At 45.2% G+C, this 12,301-nt stretch overlaps 1 protein-coding gene and 1 long non-coding RNA gene across 2 annotated transcripts in view; both read right to left on the reverse strand.

The window, feature by feature from the left end:
- The window catches only part of LOC129856911 (rap guanine nucleotide exchange factor 5-like), a 77,707-nt gene that overhangs the window by 4,646 nt on the left and 60,760 nt on the right, over positions 1–12,301 (reverse strand). Inside the window, exons 10-15 of the mRNA XM_055924671.1 lie at positions 10,840–10,937; positions 10,483–10,605; positions 9,991–10,169; positions 9,558–9,648; positions 560–610; positions 52–139 (exon numbers count right to left, since the gene is read on the reverse strand). Of these exons, the coding sequence (XP_055780646.1) occupies positions 52–139; positions 560–610; positions 9,558–9,648; positions 9,991–10,169; positions 10,483–10,605; positions 10,840–10,937 (630 nt within the window). The remainder of the gene's footprint in view (positions 1–51; positions 140–559; positions 611–9,557; positions 9,649–9,990; positions 10,170–10,482; positions 10,606–10,839; positions 10,938–12,301) is intronic.
- Positions 3,394–3,963, reverse strand: LOC129856913 (uncharacterized). The gene is made up of 3 exons (XR_008759834.1): positions 3,892–3,963; positions 3,720–3,848; positions 3,394–3,590 (listed from the first exon to the last, which is right to left on the reverse strand). It is a non-coding gene; the product is annotated as an uncharacterized LOC129856913 (long non-coding RNA).

Raw genomic sequence — 12,301 nt, forward strand, 5'->3', positions numbered from 1 at the left:
CTGCAGGGTTCAGGAGGCAGTGATGACAGTAAGATGCAGTGTTTTAGGCACCTTTCAGTAGCAGAGGAAGGAAAGGGATCTTCGGCGTCTTGGTCTTCTTGAAAGTGTCCCTGTAGGCTTTGTGGTTGAGAGAGGGGTCCTGTGAAGACATGTTGAGACAGATGTGATGTGTGATGCTTGTCTTTGGGGAGAAACGTGGTCTTCTGCGTCCCAAATTGCAACATATTCCCTATATAGTGAATACTTATGACCAGGGCCTATAGGGATCTGGTCAAAACTAGTGCACTATGTAAGGCATAGGGTGCCATTTGGGACTCAAACATGTGCACTGCAGAAGCCCTCACAACCCCTAACATCTGTTACTGTGTCCCAAGAGACCAGAGCAGGTGAAAATTATCAAGTGTCCTGCTTTTATTAACTCAACAGTGAAAACATGTAACCTATTTAATGACCAGATGACCCAATATTTTCCTAGTACTATACGTACAAGGCAGAATTCCATGTATAGTCCCATTAATTATTACAGGATCTCTTCAACAATAAAAAATAATGAACTTACTGTCAACATCTCCAGTTCCAAAAACAGTTTTTTGAATTTTCCTGGAACTTTCTGATGGAAAGAAAAACAGGTTGAGTGTCCACAACATGTACTGGGTCTACTCAGACCTCCTCCTTGTCCTGTAACAACATGTACTGGTTCTACTCAGACCTCCTCCTTGTCCTGTAACAACATGTACTGGGTCTACTCAGACCTCCTCCTTGTCCTGTAACAACATGTACTGGTTCTACTCAGACCTCCTCCTTGTCCTGTAACAACATTTACTGGGTCTACTCAGACCTCCTCCTTGTCCTGTAACAACATGTACTGGTTCTACTCAGACCTCCTCCTTGTCCTGTAACAACATTTACTGGGTCTACTCAGACCTCCTCCTTGTCCTGTAACAACATGTACTGGTTCTACTCAGACCTCCTCCTTGTCCTGTAACAACATTTACTGGGTCTACTCAGACCTCCTCCTTGTCCTGTAACAACATGTACTGGGTCTACTCAGACCTCCTCCTTGTCCTGTAACAATATTTACTGGGTCTACTCAGACCTCCTCCTTGTCCTGTAACAACATTTACTGGTTCTACTCAGACCTCCTCCTTGTCCTGTAACAACATTTACCGGGTCTACTCAGACCTCCTCCTTGTCCTGTAACAACATGTACTGGGTCTACTCAGACCTCCTCCTTGTCCTGTAACAACATTTACTGGTTCTACTCAGACCTCCTCCTTGTCCTGTAACAACATTTACTGGTTCTACTCAGACCTCCTCCTTGTCCTGTAACAACATGTACTGGTTCTACTCAGACCTCCTCCTTGTCCTGTAACAACATATACTGGGTCTACTCAGACCTCCTCCTTGTCCTGTAACAACATTTACTGGTTCTACTCAGACCTCCTCCTTGTCCTGTAACAACATGTACTGGGTCTACTCAGACCTCCTCCTTGTCCTGTAACAACATTTACTGGTTCTACTCAGACCTCCTCCTTGTCCTGTAACAACATTTACTGGTTCTACTCAGACCTCCTCCTTGTCCTGTAACAACATTTACTGGGTCTACTCAGACCTCCTCCTTGTCCTGTAACAACATTTACTGGGTCTACTCAGACCTCCTCCTTGTCCTGTAACAACATGTACTGGTTCTACTCAGACCTCCTCCTTGTCCTGTAACAACATGTACTGGGTCTACTCAGACCTCCTCCTTGTCCTGTAACAACATTTACTGGTTCTACTCAGACCTCCTCCTTGTCCTGTAACAACATGTACTGGGTCTACTCAGACCTCCTCCTTGTCCTGTAACAACATTTACTGGGTCTACTCAGACCTCCTCATTGTCCTGTAACAACATTTACTGGGTCTACTCAGACCTCCTCCTTGTCCTGTGACAACATTTACTGGTTCTACTCAGACCTCCTCCTTGTCCTGTAACAACATTTACTGGGTCTACTCAGACCTCCTCCTTGTCCTGTAACAACATTTACTGGGTCTACTCAGACCTCCTCCTTGTCCTGTAACAACATTTACTGGGTCTACTCAGACCTCCTCCTTGTCCTGTAACAACATTTACTGGGTCTACTCAGACCTCCTCCTTGTCCTGTAACAACATGTACTGGGTCTACTCAGACCTCCTCCTTGTCCTGTAACAACATTTACTGGGTCTACTCAGACCTCCTCCTTGTCCTGTAACAACATGTACTGGGTCTACTCAGACCTCCTCCTTGTCCTGTAACAATATTTACTGGGTCTACTCAGACCTCCTCCTTGTCCTGTAACAACATTTACTGGTTCTACTCAGACCTCCTCCTTGTCCTGTAACAACATTTACCGGGTCTACTCAGACCTCCTCCTTGTCCTGTAACAACATGTACTGGGTCTACTCAGACCTCCTCCTTGTCCTGTAACAACATTTACTGGTTCTACTCAGACCTCCTCCTTGTCCTGTAACAACATTTACTGGTTCTACTCAGACCTCCTCCTTGTCCTGTAACAACATGTACTGGTTCTACTCAGACCTCCTCCTTGTCCTGTAACAACATATACTGGGTCTACTCAGACCTCCTCCTTGTCCTGTAACAACATTTACTGGTTCTACTCAGACCTCCTCCTTGTCCTGTAACAACATGTACTGGGTCTACTCAGACCTCCTCCTTGTCCTGTAACAACATTTACTGGTTCTACTCAGACCTCCTCCTTGTCCTGTAACAACATTTACTGGTTCTACTCAGACCTCCTCCTTGTCCTGTAACAACATTTACTGGGTCTACTCAGACCTCCTCCTTGTCCTGTAACAACATTTACTGGGTCTACTCAGACCTCCTCCTTGTCCTGTAACAACATGTACTGGTTCTACTCAGACCTCCTCCTTGTCCTGTAACAACATGTACTGGGTCTACTCAGACCTCCTCCTTGTCCTGTAACAACATTTACTGGTTCTACTCAGACCTCCTCCTTGTCCTGTAACAACATGTACTGGGTCTACTCAGACCTCCTCCTTGTCCTGTAACAACATTTACTGGGTCTACTCAGACCTCCTCATTGTCCTGTAACAACATTTACTGGGTCTACTCAGACCTCCTCCTTGTCCTGTGACAACATTTACTGGTTCTACTCAGACCTCCTCCTTGTCCTGTAACAACATTTACTGGGTCTACTCAGACCTCCTCCTTGTCCTGTAACAACATTTACTGGGTCTACTCAGACCTCCTCCTTGTCCTGTAACAACATTTACTGGGTCTACTCAGACCTCCTCCTTGTCCTGTAACAACATTTACTGGGTCTACTCAGACCTCCTCCTTGTCCTGTAACAACATTTACTGGGTCTACTCAGACCTCCTCCTTGTCCTGTAACAACATGTACTGGGTCTACTCAGACCTCCTCCTTGTCCTGTAACAACATTTACTGGGTCTACTCAGACCTCCTCCTTGTCCTGTAACAACATTTACTGGGTCTACTCAGACCTCCTCCTTGTCCTGTAACAACATTTACTGGGTCTACTCAGACCTCCTCCTTGTCCTGTAACAACATTTACTGGGTCTACTCAGACCTCCTCCTTGTCCTGTAACAACATGTACTGGGTCTACTCAGACCTCCTCCTTGTCCTGTAACAATATTTACTGGGTCTACTCAGACCTCCTCCTTGTCCTGTAACAACATGTACTGGGTCTACTCAGACCTCCTCCTTGTCCTGTAACAACATTTACTGGGTCTACTCAGACCTCCTCCTTGTCCTGTAACAACATTTACTGGGTCTACTCAGACCTCCTCCTTGTCCTGTAACAACATTTACTGGGTCTACTCAGACCTCCTCCTTGTCCTGTAACAACATTTACTGGTTCTACTCAGACCTCCTCCTTGTCCTGTAACAACATTTACTGGGTCTACTCAGACCTCCTCCTTGTCCTGTAACAACATTTACTGGTTCTACTCAGACCTCCTCCTTGTCCTGTAACAACATTTACTGGGTCTACTCAGACCTCCTCCTTGTCCTGTAACAATATTTACTGGGTCTACTCAGACCTCCTCCTTGTCCTGTAACAACATGTACTGGGTCTACTCAGACCTCCTCCTTGTCCTGTAACAACATTTACTGGGTCTACTCAGACCTCCTCCTTGTCCTGTAACAACATTTACTGGTTCTACTCAGACCTCCTCCTTGTCCTGTAACAACATTTACTGGGTCTACTCAGACCTCCTCCTTGTCCTGTAACAACATTTACTGGGTCTACTCAGACCTCCTCCTTGTCCTGTAACAACATTTACTGGGTCTACTCAGACCTCCTCCTTGTCCTGTAACAACATGTACTGGGTCTACTCAGACCTCCTCCTTGTCCTGTAACAACATTTACTGGTTCTACTCAGACCTCCTCCTTGTCCTGTAACAACATTTACTGGGTCTACTCAGACCTCCTCCTTGTCCTGTAACAACATGTACTGGGTCTACTCAGACCTCCTCCTTGTCCTGTAACAACATTTACTGGTTCTACTCAGACCTCCTCCTTGTCCTGTAACAACATTTACTGGTTCTACTCAGACCTCCTCCTTGTCCTGTAACAGCATTTACTGGGTCTACTCAGACCTCCTCCTTGTCCTGTAACAACATTTACTGGGTCTACTCAGACCTCCTCCTTGTCCTGTAACAACATTTACTGGTTCTACTCAGACCTCCTCCTTGTCCTGTAACAACATGTACTGGGTCTACTCAGACCTCCTCCTTGTCCTGTAACAACATGTACTGGGTCTACTCAGACCTCCTCCTTGTCCTGTAACAACATTTACTGGGTCTACTCAGACCTCCTCCTTGTCCTGTAACAACATTTACTGGTTCTACTCAGACCTCCTCCTTGTCCTGTGACAACATTTACTGGGTCTACTCAGACCTCCTCCTTGTCCTGTGACAACATTTGCACACCCTCCTCCCTCATACAATATTATTACCACCATAAATAACAGTAACTGTAGCAACCCTGTGTTTATAAACGTAGATATCAACGTTGCTACTTCAGCATGGTTTCGTGGTACAGTTGATGCCACGCAGGGCTATGGGCCAGAAGGTTGAGGGTTCGTCGACCACCACGGACGAGCTCACTCTCCCTGCTTGTCTCATTACACTACAATCAGAGCAGGCAGCAGACAATGATCAGCTAGGGGAAAATCAGATTTTTAACAGTTTGATGCTATATTTATAATTATATAAAATATTTGCAATGATTTTTCCACCAGTGGAGGCTGCTGAGGGGAGGACGGCTCATAATAATGTCTGGAACGGAGCAAATGGAATCACATCAAACACATGGAAACCATGGAAACCATGCGTTTCACGTATTTGATACCATTCCACTAATTCTGCTGGTGCCACCAACCTCCTGTGTTTCCCACCAACAGGTTTCTGTCCCAATGCACCACACACAACCAATAAGCAACGCATAAATGCATACCAATTAACAACTGAGCGCTTATCATCATGGTTTGTGTTTTCAACTCCACAATCAAGTAGAGAATCTCTATCTGACAAAGAATACATCCCCCCTGCCTTGTAGACTTAGTCAGTATCGAAGGCTTGGATTCACAATCTACGAATGTCATTACACATTTTGCTGTTTTGTAACAGATGTCTCTTTCCATTGATCGAATGGCCGTTGCTCAGTTAAGATGCTGGAATTACACTGAGTGTACAAAACATTAGGAACGGCTCTTCCCATGATATAGACTGACCAGGGGAACCCAGGTGAAAGCTATGACCCCTTATTGATGTCACTTGTTAAATCCACTTCAATCAGTGTAGATGAAGGGGAGGAGACCGGTTAAAGAAGGATTTTTAAGCCTTGAGACAATTAAGACATGGATTGTGTATTTGTTCCACTCAAAGGGTCAATGGGCAAGACAAAATATATCTAAGTGCCTTTGAACAGGGGATGGTAGTAGGTGCCAGGCACAACAGTTTGTATGTCAAGAACTGCAATGCTGCTGGGTTTTCACAATCAACAGTTTCCTGTGTGTATCAAGAATGGTCTACCATCCAAAGGACATCCAGCCAACTTGACACAACAGTGGGAAGTATTGGAGTCAACATGGGCCAGCATCCCTGTGGAGTCAACATGGGCCAGCATCCCTGTCGAACGCTTTGGACACCTTGTAGACTCCATGCTCCGACGAATTGAGGCTGTTCTGAGGGCAAAAAGGGGTGCAACTCAATATTAGGGAGGTGTTCCTAATGTTTAGTACCCTCGGTGTATATTCGAGTGGAGTGGATGAATGTGAGCAGGTAGCCTACAGGAGACATTTGAAGAAGCGTTATCAGACTGAAACATTGCGACTATATTTAGGCGTTAGGTTCTAGGTCTAGAAATAGATGGGAAAGGAGACAGAACGCGTGTTAAGTTTCCCTGAATAACTGTGTCTGCTGGGAACACAGGCCTACGTGAAGAAGACTTAGGAGAATGATGATCAGCATCAGAAGTAAAACTCCAGCCAGACTGGCCTGCTACTGGGCCTTTTCTACAATCTGTCCAGAGGAGACCCACAACTGATCCATGGAATGAACCATTCATAGCACAGGGCTTTTGCGCCATTATTCAAATGACATTTTCACTGCAGTTTACATCCTAGAGTAGAATTGTACTCAATTGAAAACAGTAATACAATTTTTCATTGCATTGTGGTGTTGTAGGGTACTATAATCTAGGTAGGATAACTGTATTGTCCCTAAACAAGATTAACAGGGGAGGTTTTGAGCTGCATGTTTCATGTCTTCACTGTTCTTTCATGAAGTAATGAGAACTCTCAGCTACTCTTCTATCGAGTGGATTTATATTGAACATTGGGTGCAGATTTGAATGATTTTATGTGTGGTATGATTGCTAGTTAGCATTTTGCAGATCTGGATAAACATCCACCCACCTCTACTGTCACTATGAATAGAGGGCAGGATAGACAGTTGACTGGTAGACTACATTGACCTATGGTTTAGTAAGAGTGTAGAAAAGCATAGTGCATAAGGGAAGTACCAAAACACCTTGATTTAGGAGAGGTGCATGCAAGCACATGAGGAAACATGGCTATCTGGAAGACATTATATAGTAAAACATACAAAATGGTAATTGTAAATCAGGGAAAAACTCACTACCCTCCTCTGTGCCAAATAAAAACACACTACCCTGCTCTCTGCCCAATAAAAACACACTACCCTGCTCTGTGCCCAATAAAAACTCACTACCCTGCTCTCTGCCCAATAAAAACACACTACCCTGCTCTCTGCCCAATAAAAACACACTACCCTGCTCTCTGCCCAATAAAAACACACTACCCTGCTCTGTGCCCAATAAAAACACACTACCCTGCTCTGTGCCCAATAAAAACACACTACCCTGCTCTCTGCCCAATAAAAACACACTACCCTGCTCTCTGCCCAATAAAAACACACTACCCTGCTCTGTGCCCAATAAAAACACACTACCCTGCTCTCTGCCCAATAAAAACACACTACCCTGCTCTGTGCCCAATAAAAACACACTACCCTGCTCTCTGCCCAATAAAAACTCACTACCCTGCTCTGTGCCCAATAAAAACACACTACCCTGCTCTGTGCCCAATAAAAACACACTACCCTGCTCTCTGCCCAATAAAAACACACTACCCTGCTCTGTGCCCAATAAAAACTCACTACCCTGCTCTCTGCCCAATAAAAACTCACTACCCTGCTCTGTGCCCAATAAAAACACACTACCCTGCTCTCTGCCCAATAAAAACTCACTACCCTACTCTGTGCCCAATAAAAACTCACTACCCTGCTCTCTGCCCAATAAAAACTCACTACCCTGCTCTCTGCCCAATAAAAACACACTACCCTGCTCTCTGCCCAATAAAAACACACTACCCTGCTCTGTGCCCAATAAAAACACACTACCCTGCTCTGTGCCCAATAAAAACACACTACCCTGCTCTGTGCCCAATAAAAACACACTACCCTGCTCTCTGCCCAATAAAAACACACTACCCTGCTCTGTGCCCAATAAAAACACACTACCCTGCTCTCTGCCCAATAAAAACACACTACCCTGCTCTGTGCCCAATAAAAACACACTACCCTGCCCTCTGCCCAATAAAAACTCACTACCCTGCTCTGTGCCCAATAAAAACACACTACCCTGCTCTGTGCCCAATAAAAACACACTACCCTGCTCTCTGCCCAATAAAAACACACTACCCTGCTCTGTGCCCAATAAAAACACACTACCCTGCTCTGTGCCCAATAAAAACACACTACCCTACTCTGTGCCCAATAAAAACACACTACCCTACTCTGTGCCCAATAAAAACACACTACCCTGCTCTCTGCCCAATAAAAACACACTACCCTGCTCTGTGCCCAATAAAAACACACTACCCTGCTCTGTGCCCAATAAAAACACACTACCCTGCTCTGTGCCCAATAAAAACACACTACCCTGCTCTCTGCCCAATAAAAACACACTACCCTGCTCTGTGCCCAATAAAAACTCACTACCCTGCTCTCTGCCCAATAAAAACTCACTACCCTGCTCTGTGCCCAATAAAAACACACTACCCTGCTCTCTGCCCAATAAAAACTCACTACCCTACTCTGTGCCCAATAAAAACTCACTACCCTGCTCTCTGCCCAATAAAAACACACTACCCTGCTCTCTGCCCAATAAAAACACACTACCCTGCTCTGTGCCCAATAAAAACACACTACCCTGCTCTGTGCCCAATAAAAACACACTACCCTGCTCTGTGCCCAATAAAAACACACTACCCTGCTCTCTGCCCAATAAAAACACACTACCCTGCTCTGTGCCCAATAAAAACACACTACCCTGCTCTCTGCCCAATAAAAACACACTACCCTGCTCTGTGCCCAATAAAAACACACTACCCTGCCCTCTGCCCAATAAAAACTCACTACCCTGCTCTGTGCCCAATAAAAACACACTACCCTGCTCTGTGCCCAATAAAAACACACTACCCTGCTCTCTGCCCAATAAAAACACACTACCCTGCTCTGTGCCCAATAAAAACACACTACCCTGCTCTGTGCCCAATAAAAACACACTACCCTACTCTGTGCCCAATAAAAACACACTACCCTACTCTGTGCCCAATAAAAACACACTACCCTGCTCTCTGCCCAATAAAAACACACTACCCTGCTCTGTGCCCAATAAAAACACACTACCCTGCTCTGTGCCCAATAAAAACACACTACCCTCCCCTCTGCCCAATAAAAACACACTACCCTGCTCTCTGCCCAATAAAAACACACTACCCTGCTCTGTGCCCAATAAAAACACACTACCCTGCTCTGTGCCCCAAAAAATCTACAATTAAACAATCCTCAAAGCATAACAAAAAGTTTGACAACTCTCTCCTATTTTGAACTAACCAGTACATTTCAAATTGTCCCTTGGCAAAAGACAATCAAGACCAGTTTCTTTGAAAAGCTTAACAGACATCCATCACAAATAGTCACGTACAGAAGCAGACACACACTGACCTCCCAGGTCTGACTGAGGCGGCTAACTGCTGCGGTGTTCAGACCCATAACGATGGCAAAGAAAGAGTTGAGGTTCCTCTGGGCTTTACAGCTGAGGAAATAAAGAGTGACACACTGTTAACACCAGCTTCATACAGTGATGACACAGGAATACAAAATGTAATTCCTCACTAAACCACAGGAGGGAGCATCCTGTCCATGCAGACCTCACTATAATAGTGTTGTGCAGAGTTCTGTAGTTGAAGTATTGGGCGATTAGTGAAATGGACCAGTCATACTGCTCTACTTCTGTAGAAGAAGACATCAGCACATTTTGAGGATGTAACAACTCTGTCCAAATGCTGGAGCCCACTATGTTGTGGTCAGAGAGGAGAGGAGAGGAGAGAGGAGCCCACTATCTTGTGGTCAGAGAGGAGAGGAGAGAGGAGCTCACTGGGCAGCGATCTTGATGAACTTCTTGATGAGCTGGACTCTGTTGCAGAGCGTAGGACACATCAGGACTTCTGTCATCACCCACAGCTGTACCTCATTGCAGCGCTGCAGCAGCAGCTCCAGCGCCACCGTGTGGCCACCGCTGGCATGACGGCTGAACGTGAAGTACACCAGCTCTTGCTGTAGTGGAGAGAGACAGGGCATGACAGGGCATGACAGAGTAGGGCAGGGCATGACAGAACATGGCAGGACAGAACATGGCAGGGCAGGACAGGGCAGGGCAGGACAGGACACGGGTGAGCTTGTAGAAAGCTTTGAATCACTCATATCTTTATCTGTATCCTAAATGGCACCCTATTCCCTTTATAGCGCACTACTTTTGACCAGAGCTCTAAGGGCCCTGGTAAAAACAAAAGATGCACTAATAGTGAATCGGGTGCCAATTGGGACGCATGCATAGTGTAGGTGATGGACAAAAGGTGATGTCACGGACCTCATGTATTGAGTTGAAGACACTCCAGTCAAAGTTTGTAAGGGTGACAGCCACGTCCCATGTGTTCATACTCAGCATGCGAGCTGACCTCTGTTGTAGCTCTGCGTTGTCTGTGAACGGGTTCTGAGAGGAGAAATGGATATGATATATGTTCTGTTGGGTTATGTAAGAACATGTTATTTTCTGGTGTGATATTATAGGCTGGAAGCATATCCAGTAGGAATCAGGAATATAATGTGATAAACCAAATGCAGAAGTAGCTTGATAGGAGGCTTGAGGACTGTCACCTATGCTAGATTCATTCACATTGTAGCCTGCTGAGGAACTGCATTGAAGTGGACTCATTGTGATTCCTACCATGACTTCACTCAGGTCCTTTCTGCACACGTGCAGCCTCCCCACTGCTGTCAGCGAATCAGAGTAGAGCCTGTCCTGAGGCTTCAGGAGGAGTTTCTCTGGAGAGAGGAAGCATCACACACAGCACAGCCATTATAAATATGTCAGCCAGCGTGTCACCTGCTATCTGGTGTAGATGAGTGTCCCAGTGCCGGGTTGGTTCTGTTCTGCAGTAGTCAGTCAGTGTAGGGTTGGTTCTGTTCTGCAGTAGTCAGTCAGTGTAGGGTTGGTTCTGTTCTACAGGAGTCAGTGTAGGGTTGGTTCTGTTCTACAGGAGTCAGTGTAGGGTTGGTTCTGTTCTACAGGAGTCAGTGTAGGGTTGGTTCTGTTCTACCAGTCAGTGTAGGGTTGGTTCTGTTCTACCAGTCAGTGTAGGGTTGGTTCTGTTCTACCAGTCAGTGTAGGGTTGGTTCTGTTCTACAGTAGTCAGTCAGTGTAGGGTTGGTTCTGTTCTACAGGAGTCAGTCAGTGTAGGGTTGGTTCTGTTCTACAGGAGTCAGTCAGTGTAGGGTTGGTTCTGTTCTACCAGTCAGTGTAGGGTTGGTTCTGTTCTACAGGAGTCAGTCAGTGTAGGGTTGGTTCTGTTCTACAGGAGTCAGTCAGTGTAGGGTTGGTTCTGTTCTACAGGAGTCAGTGTAGGGTTGGTTCTGTTCTACAGGAGTCAGTGTAGGGTTGGTTCTGTTCTACAGGAGTCAGTATAGCCACAGCGGCTGACAACAGAAAACGACTACATGTCGGGACAGCAGGACTTTGTTCATTCCTGTTCGCTTTTCAAGTCTACAGAATTTCACTCATTCATGTAACATAATACACACTGTTGTGTCACTGGACATTAAGGTCAGTAGAGGACAACATGGTTTAATCATTGTTTTTACAGTCATGTGCTTTCAGAGTATACGGATGTATCTATTGGCTATAGAAGGAGATACTGTCCCAGAATACTGCATCTATACAGAGTCAAAGACAGACATACAGGTGGACAGACTTTATATGTGTATACTGTATTCTAGTCCAGGCTCATCCTATATAACTACTGCTGTACACACCTTTTCTATTCATATACTGTCCATACTGTCTTTACACACCATTTATATGTACATAATATATATGTACAGTATCAGTCAAAAGTTTGGACACAACTACTCATTCAAGGGATTATCTTTATTTGACTATTTTCTACATTGTAGAATAATAGTTAAGACATCAAACTATGAAATTACACGTATGGAATCATGTAGTAACCAAAAATATATTTTATATTTGAGATTATTCAAAGTAGCCACCCTTTGCCGTCTTGATGACAGCTTTGAACACTCTTGGCATTCTCTCAACCAGCTTCATGAGGAATGCTTTTCCAACAGTCTTGGAGGAGTTCCCACATATGCTGAGCATTTGCTGGTTCCTTTTCCTTCACTCTGTGGTC

This window comes from Salvelinus fontinalis, chromosome 6, assembly GCF_029448725.1.
Source record: "Salvelinus fontinalis isolate EN_2023a chromosome 6, ASM2944872v1, whole genome shotgun sequence".
In the NCBI taxonomy this organism is placed as follows: Eukaryota; Metazoa; Chordata; class Actinopteri; order Salmoniformes; family Salmonidae; genus Salvelinus; species Salvelinus fontinalis.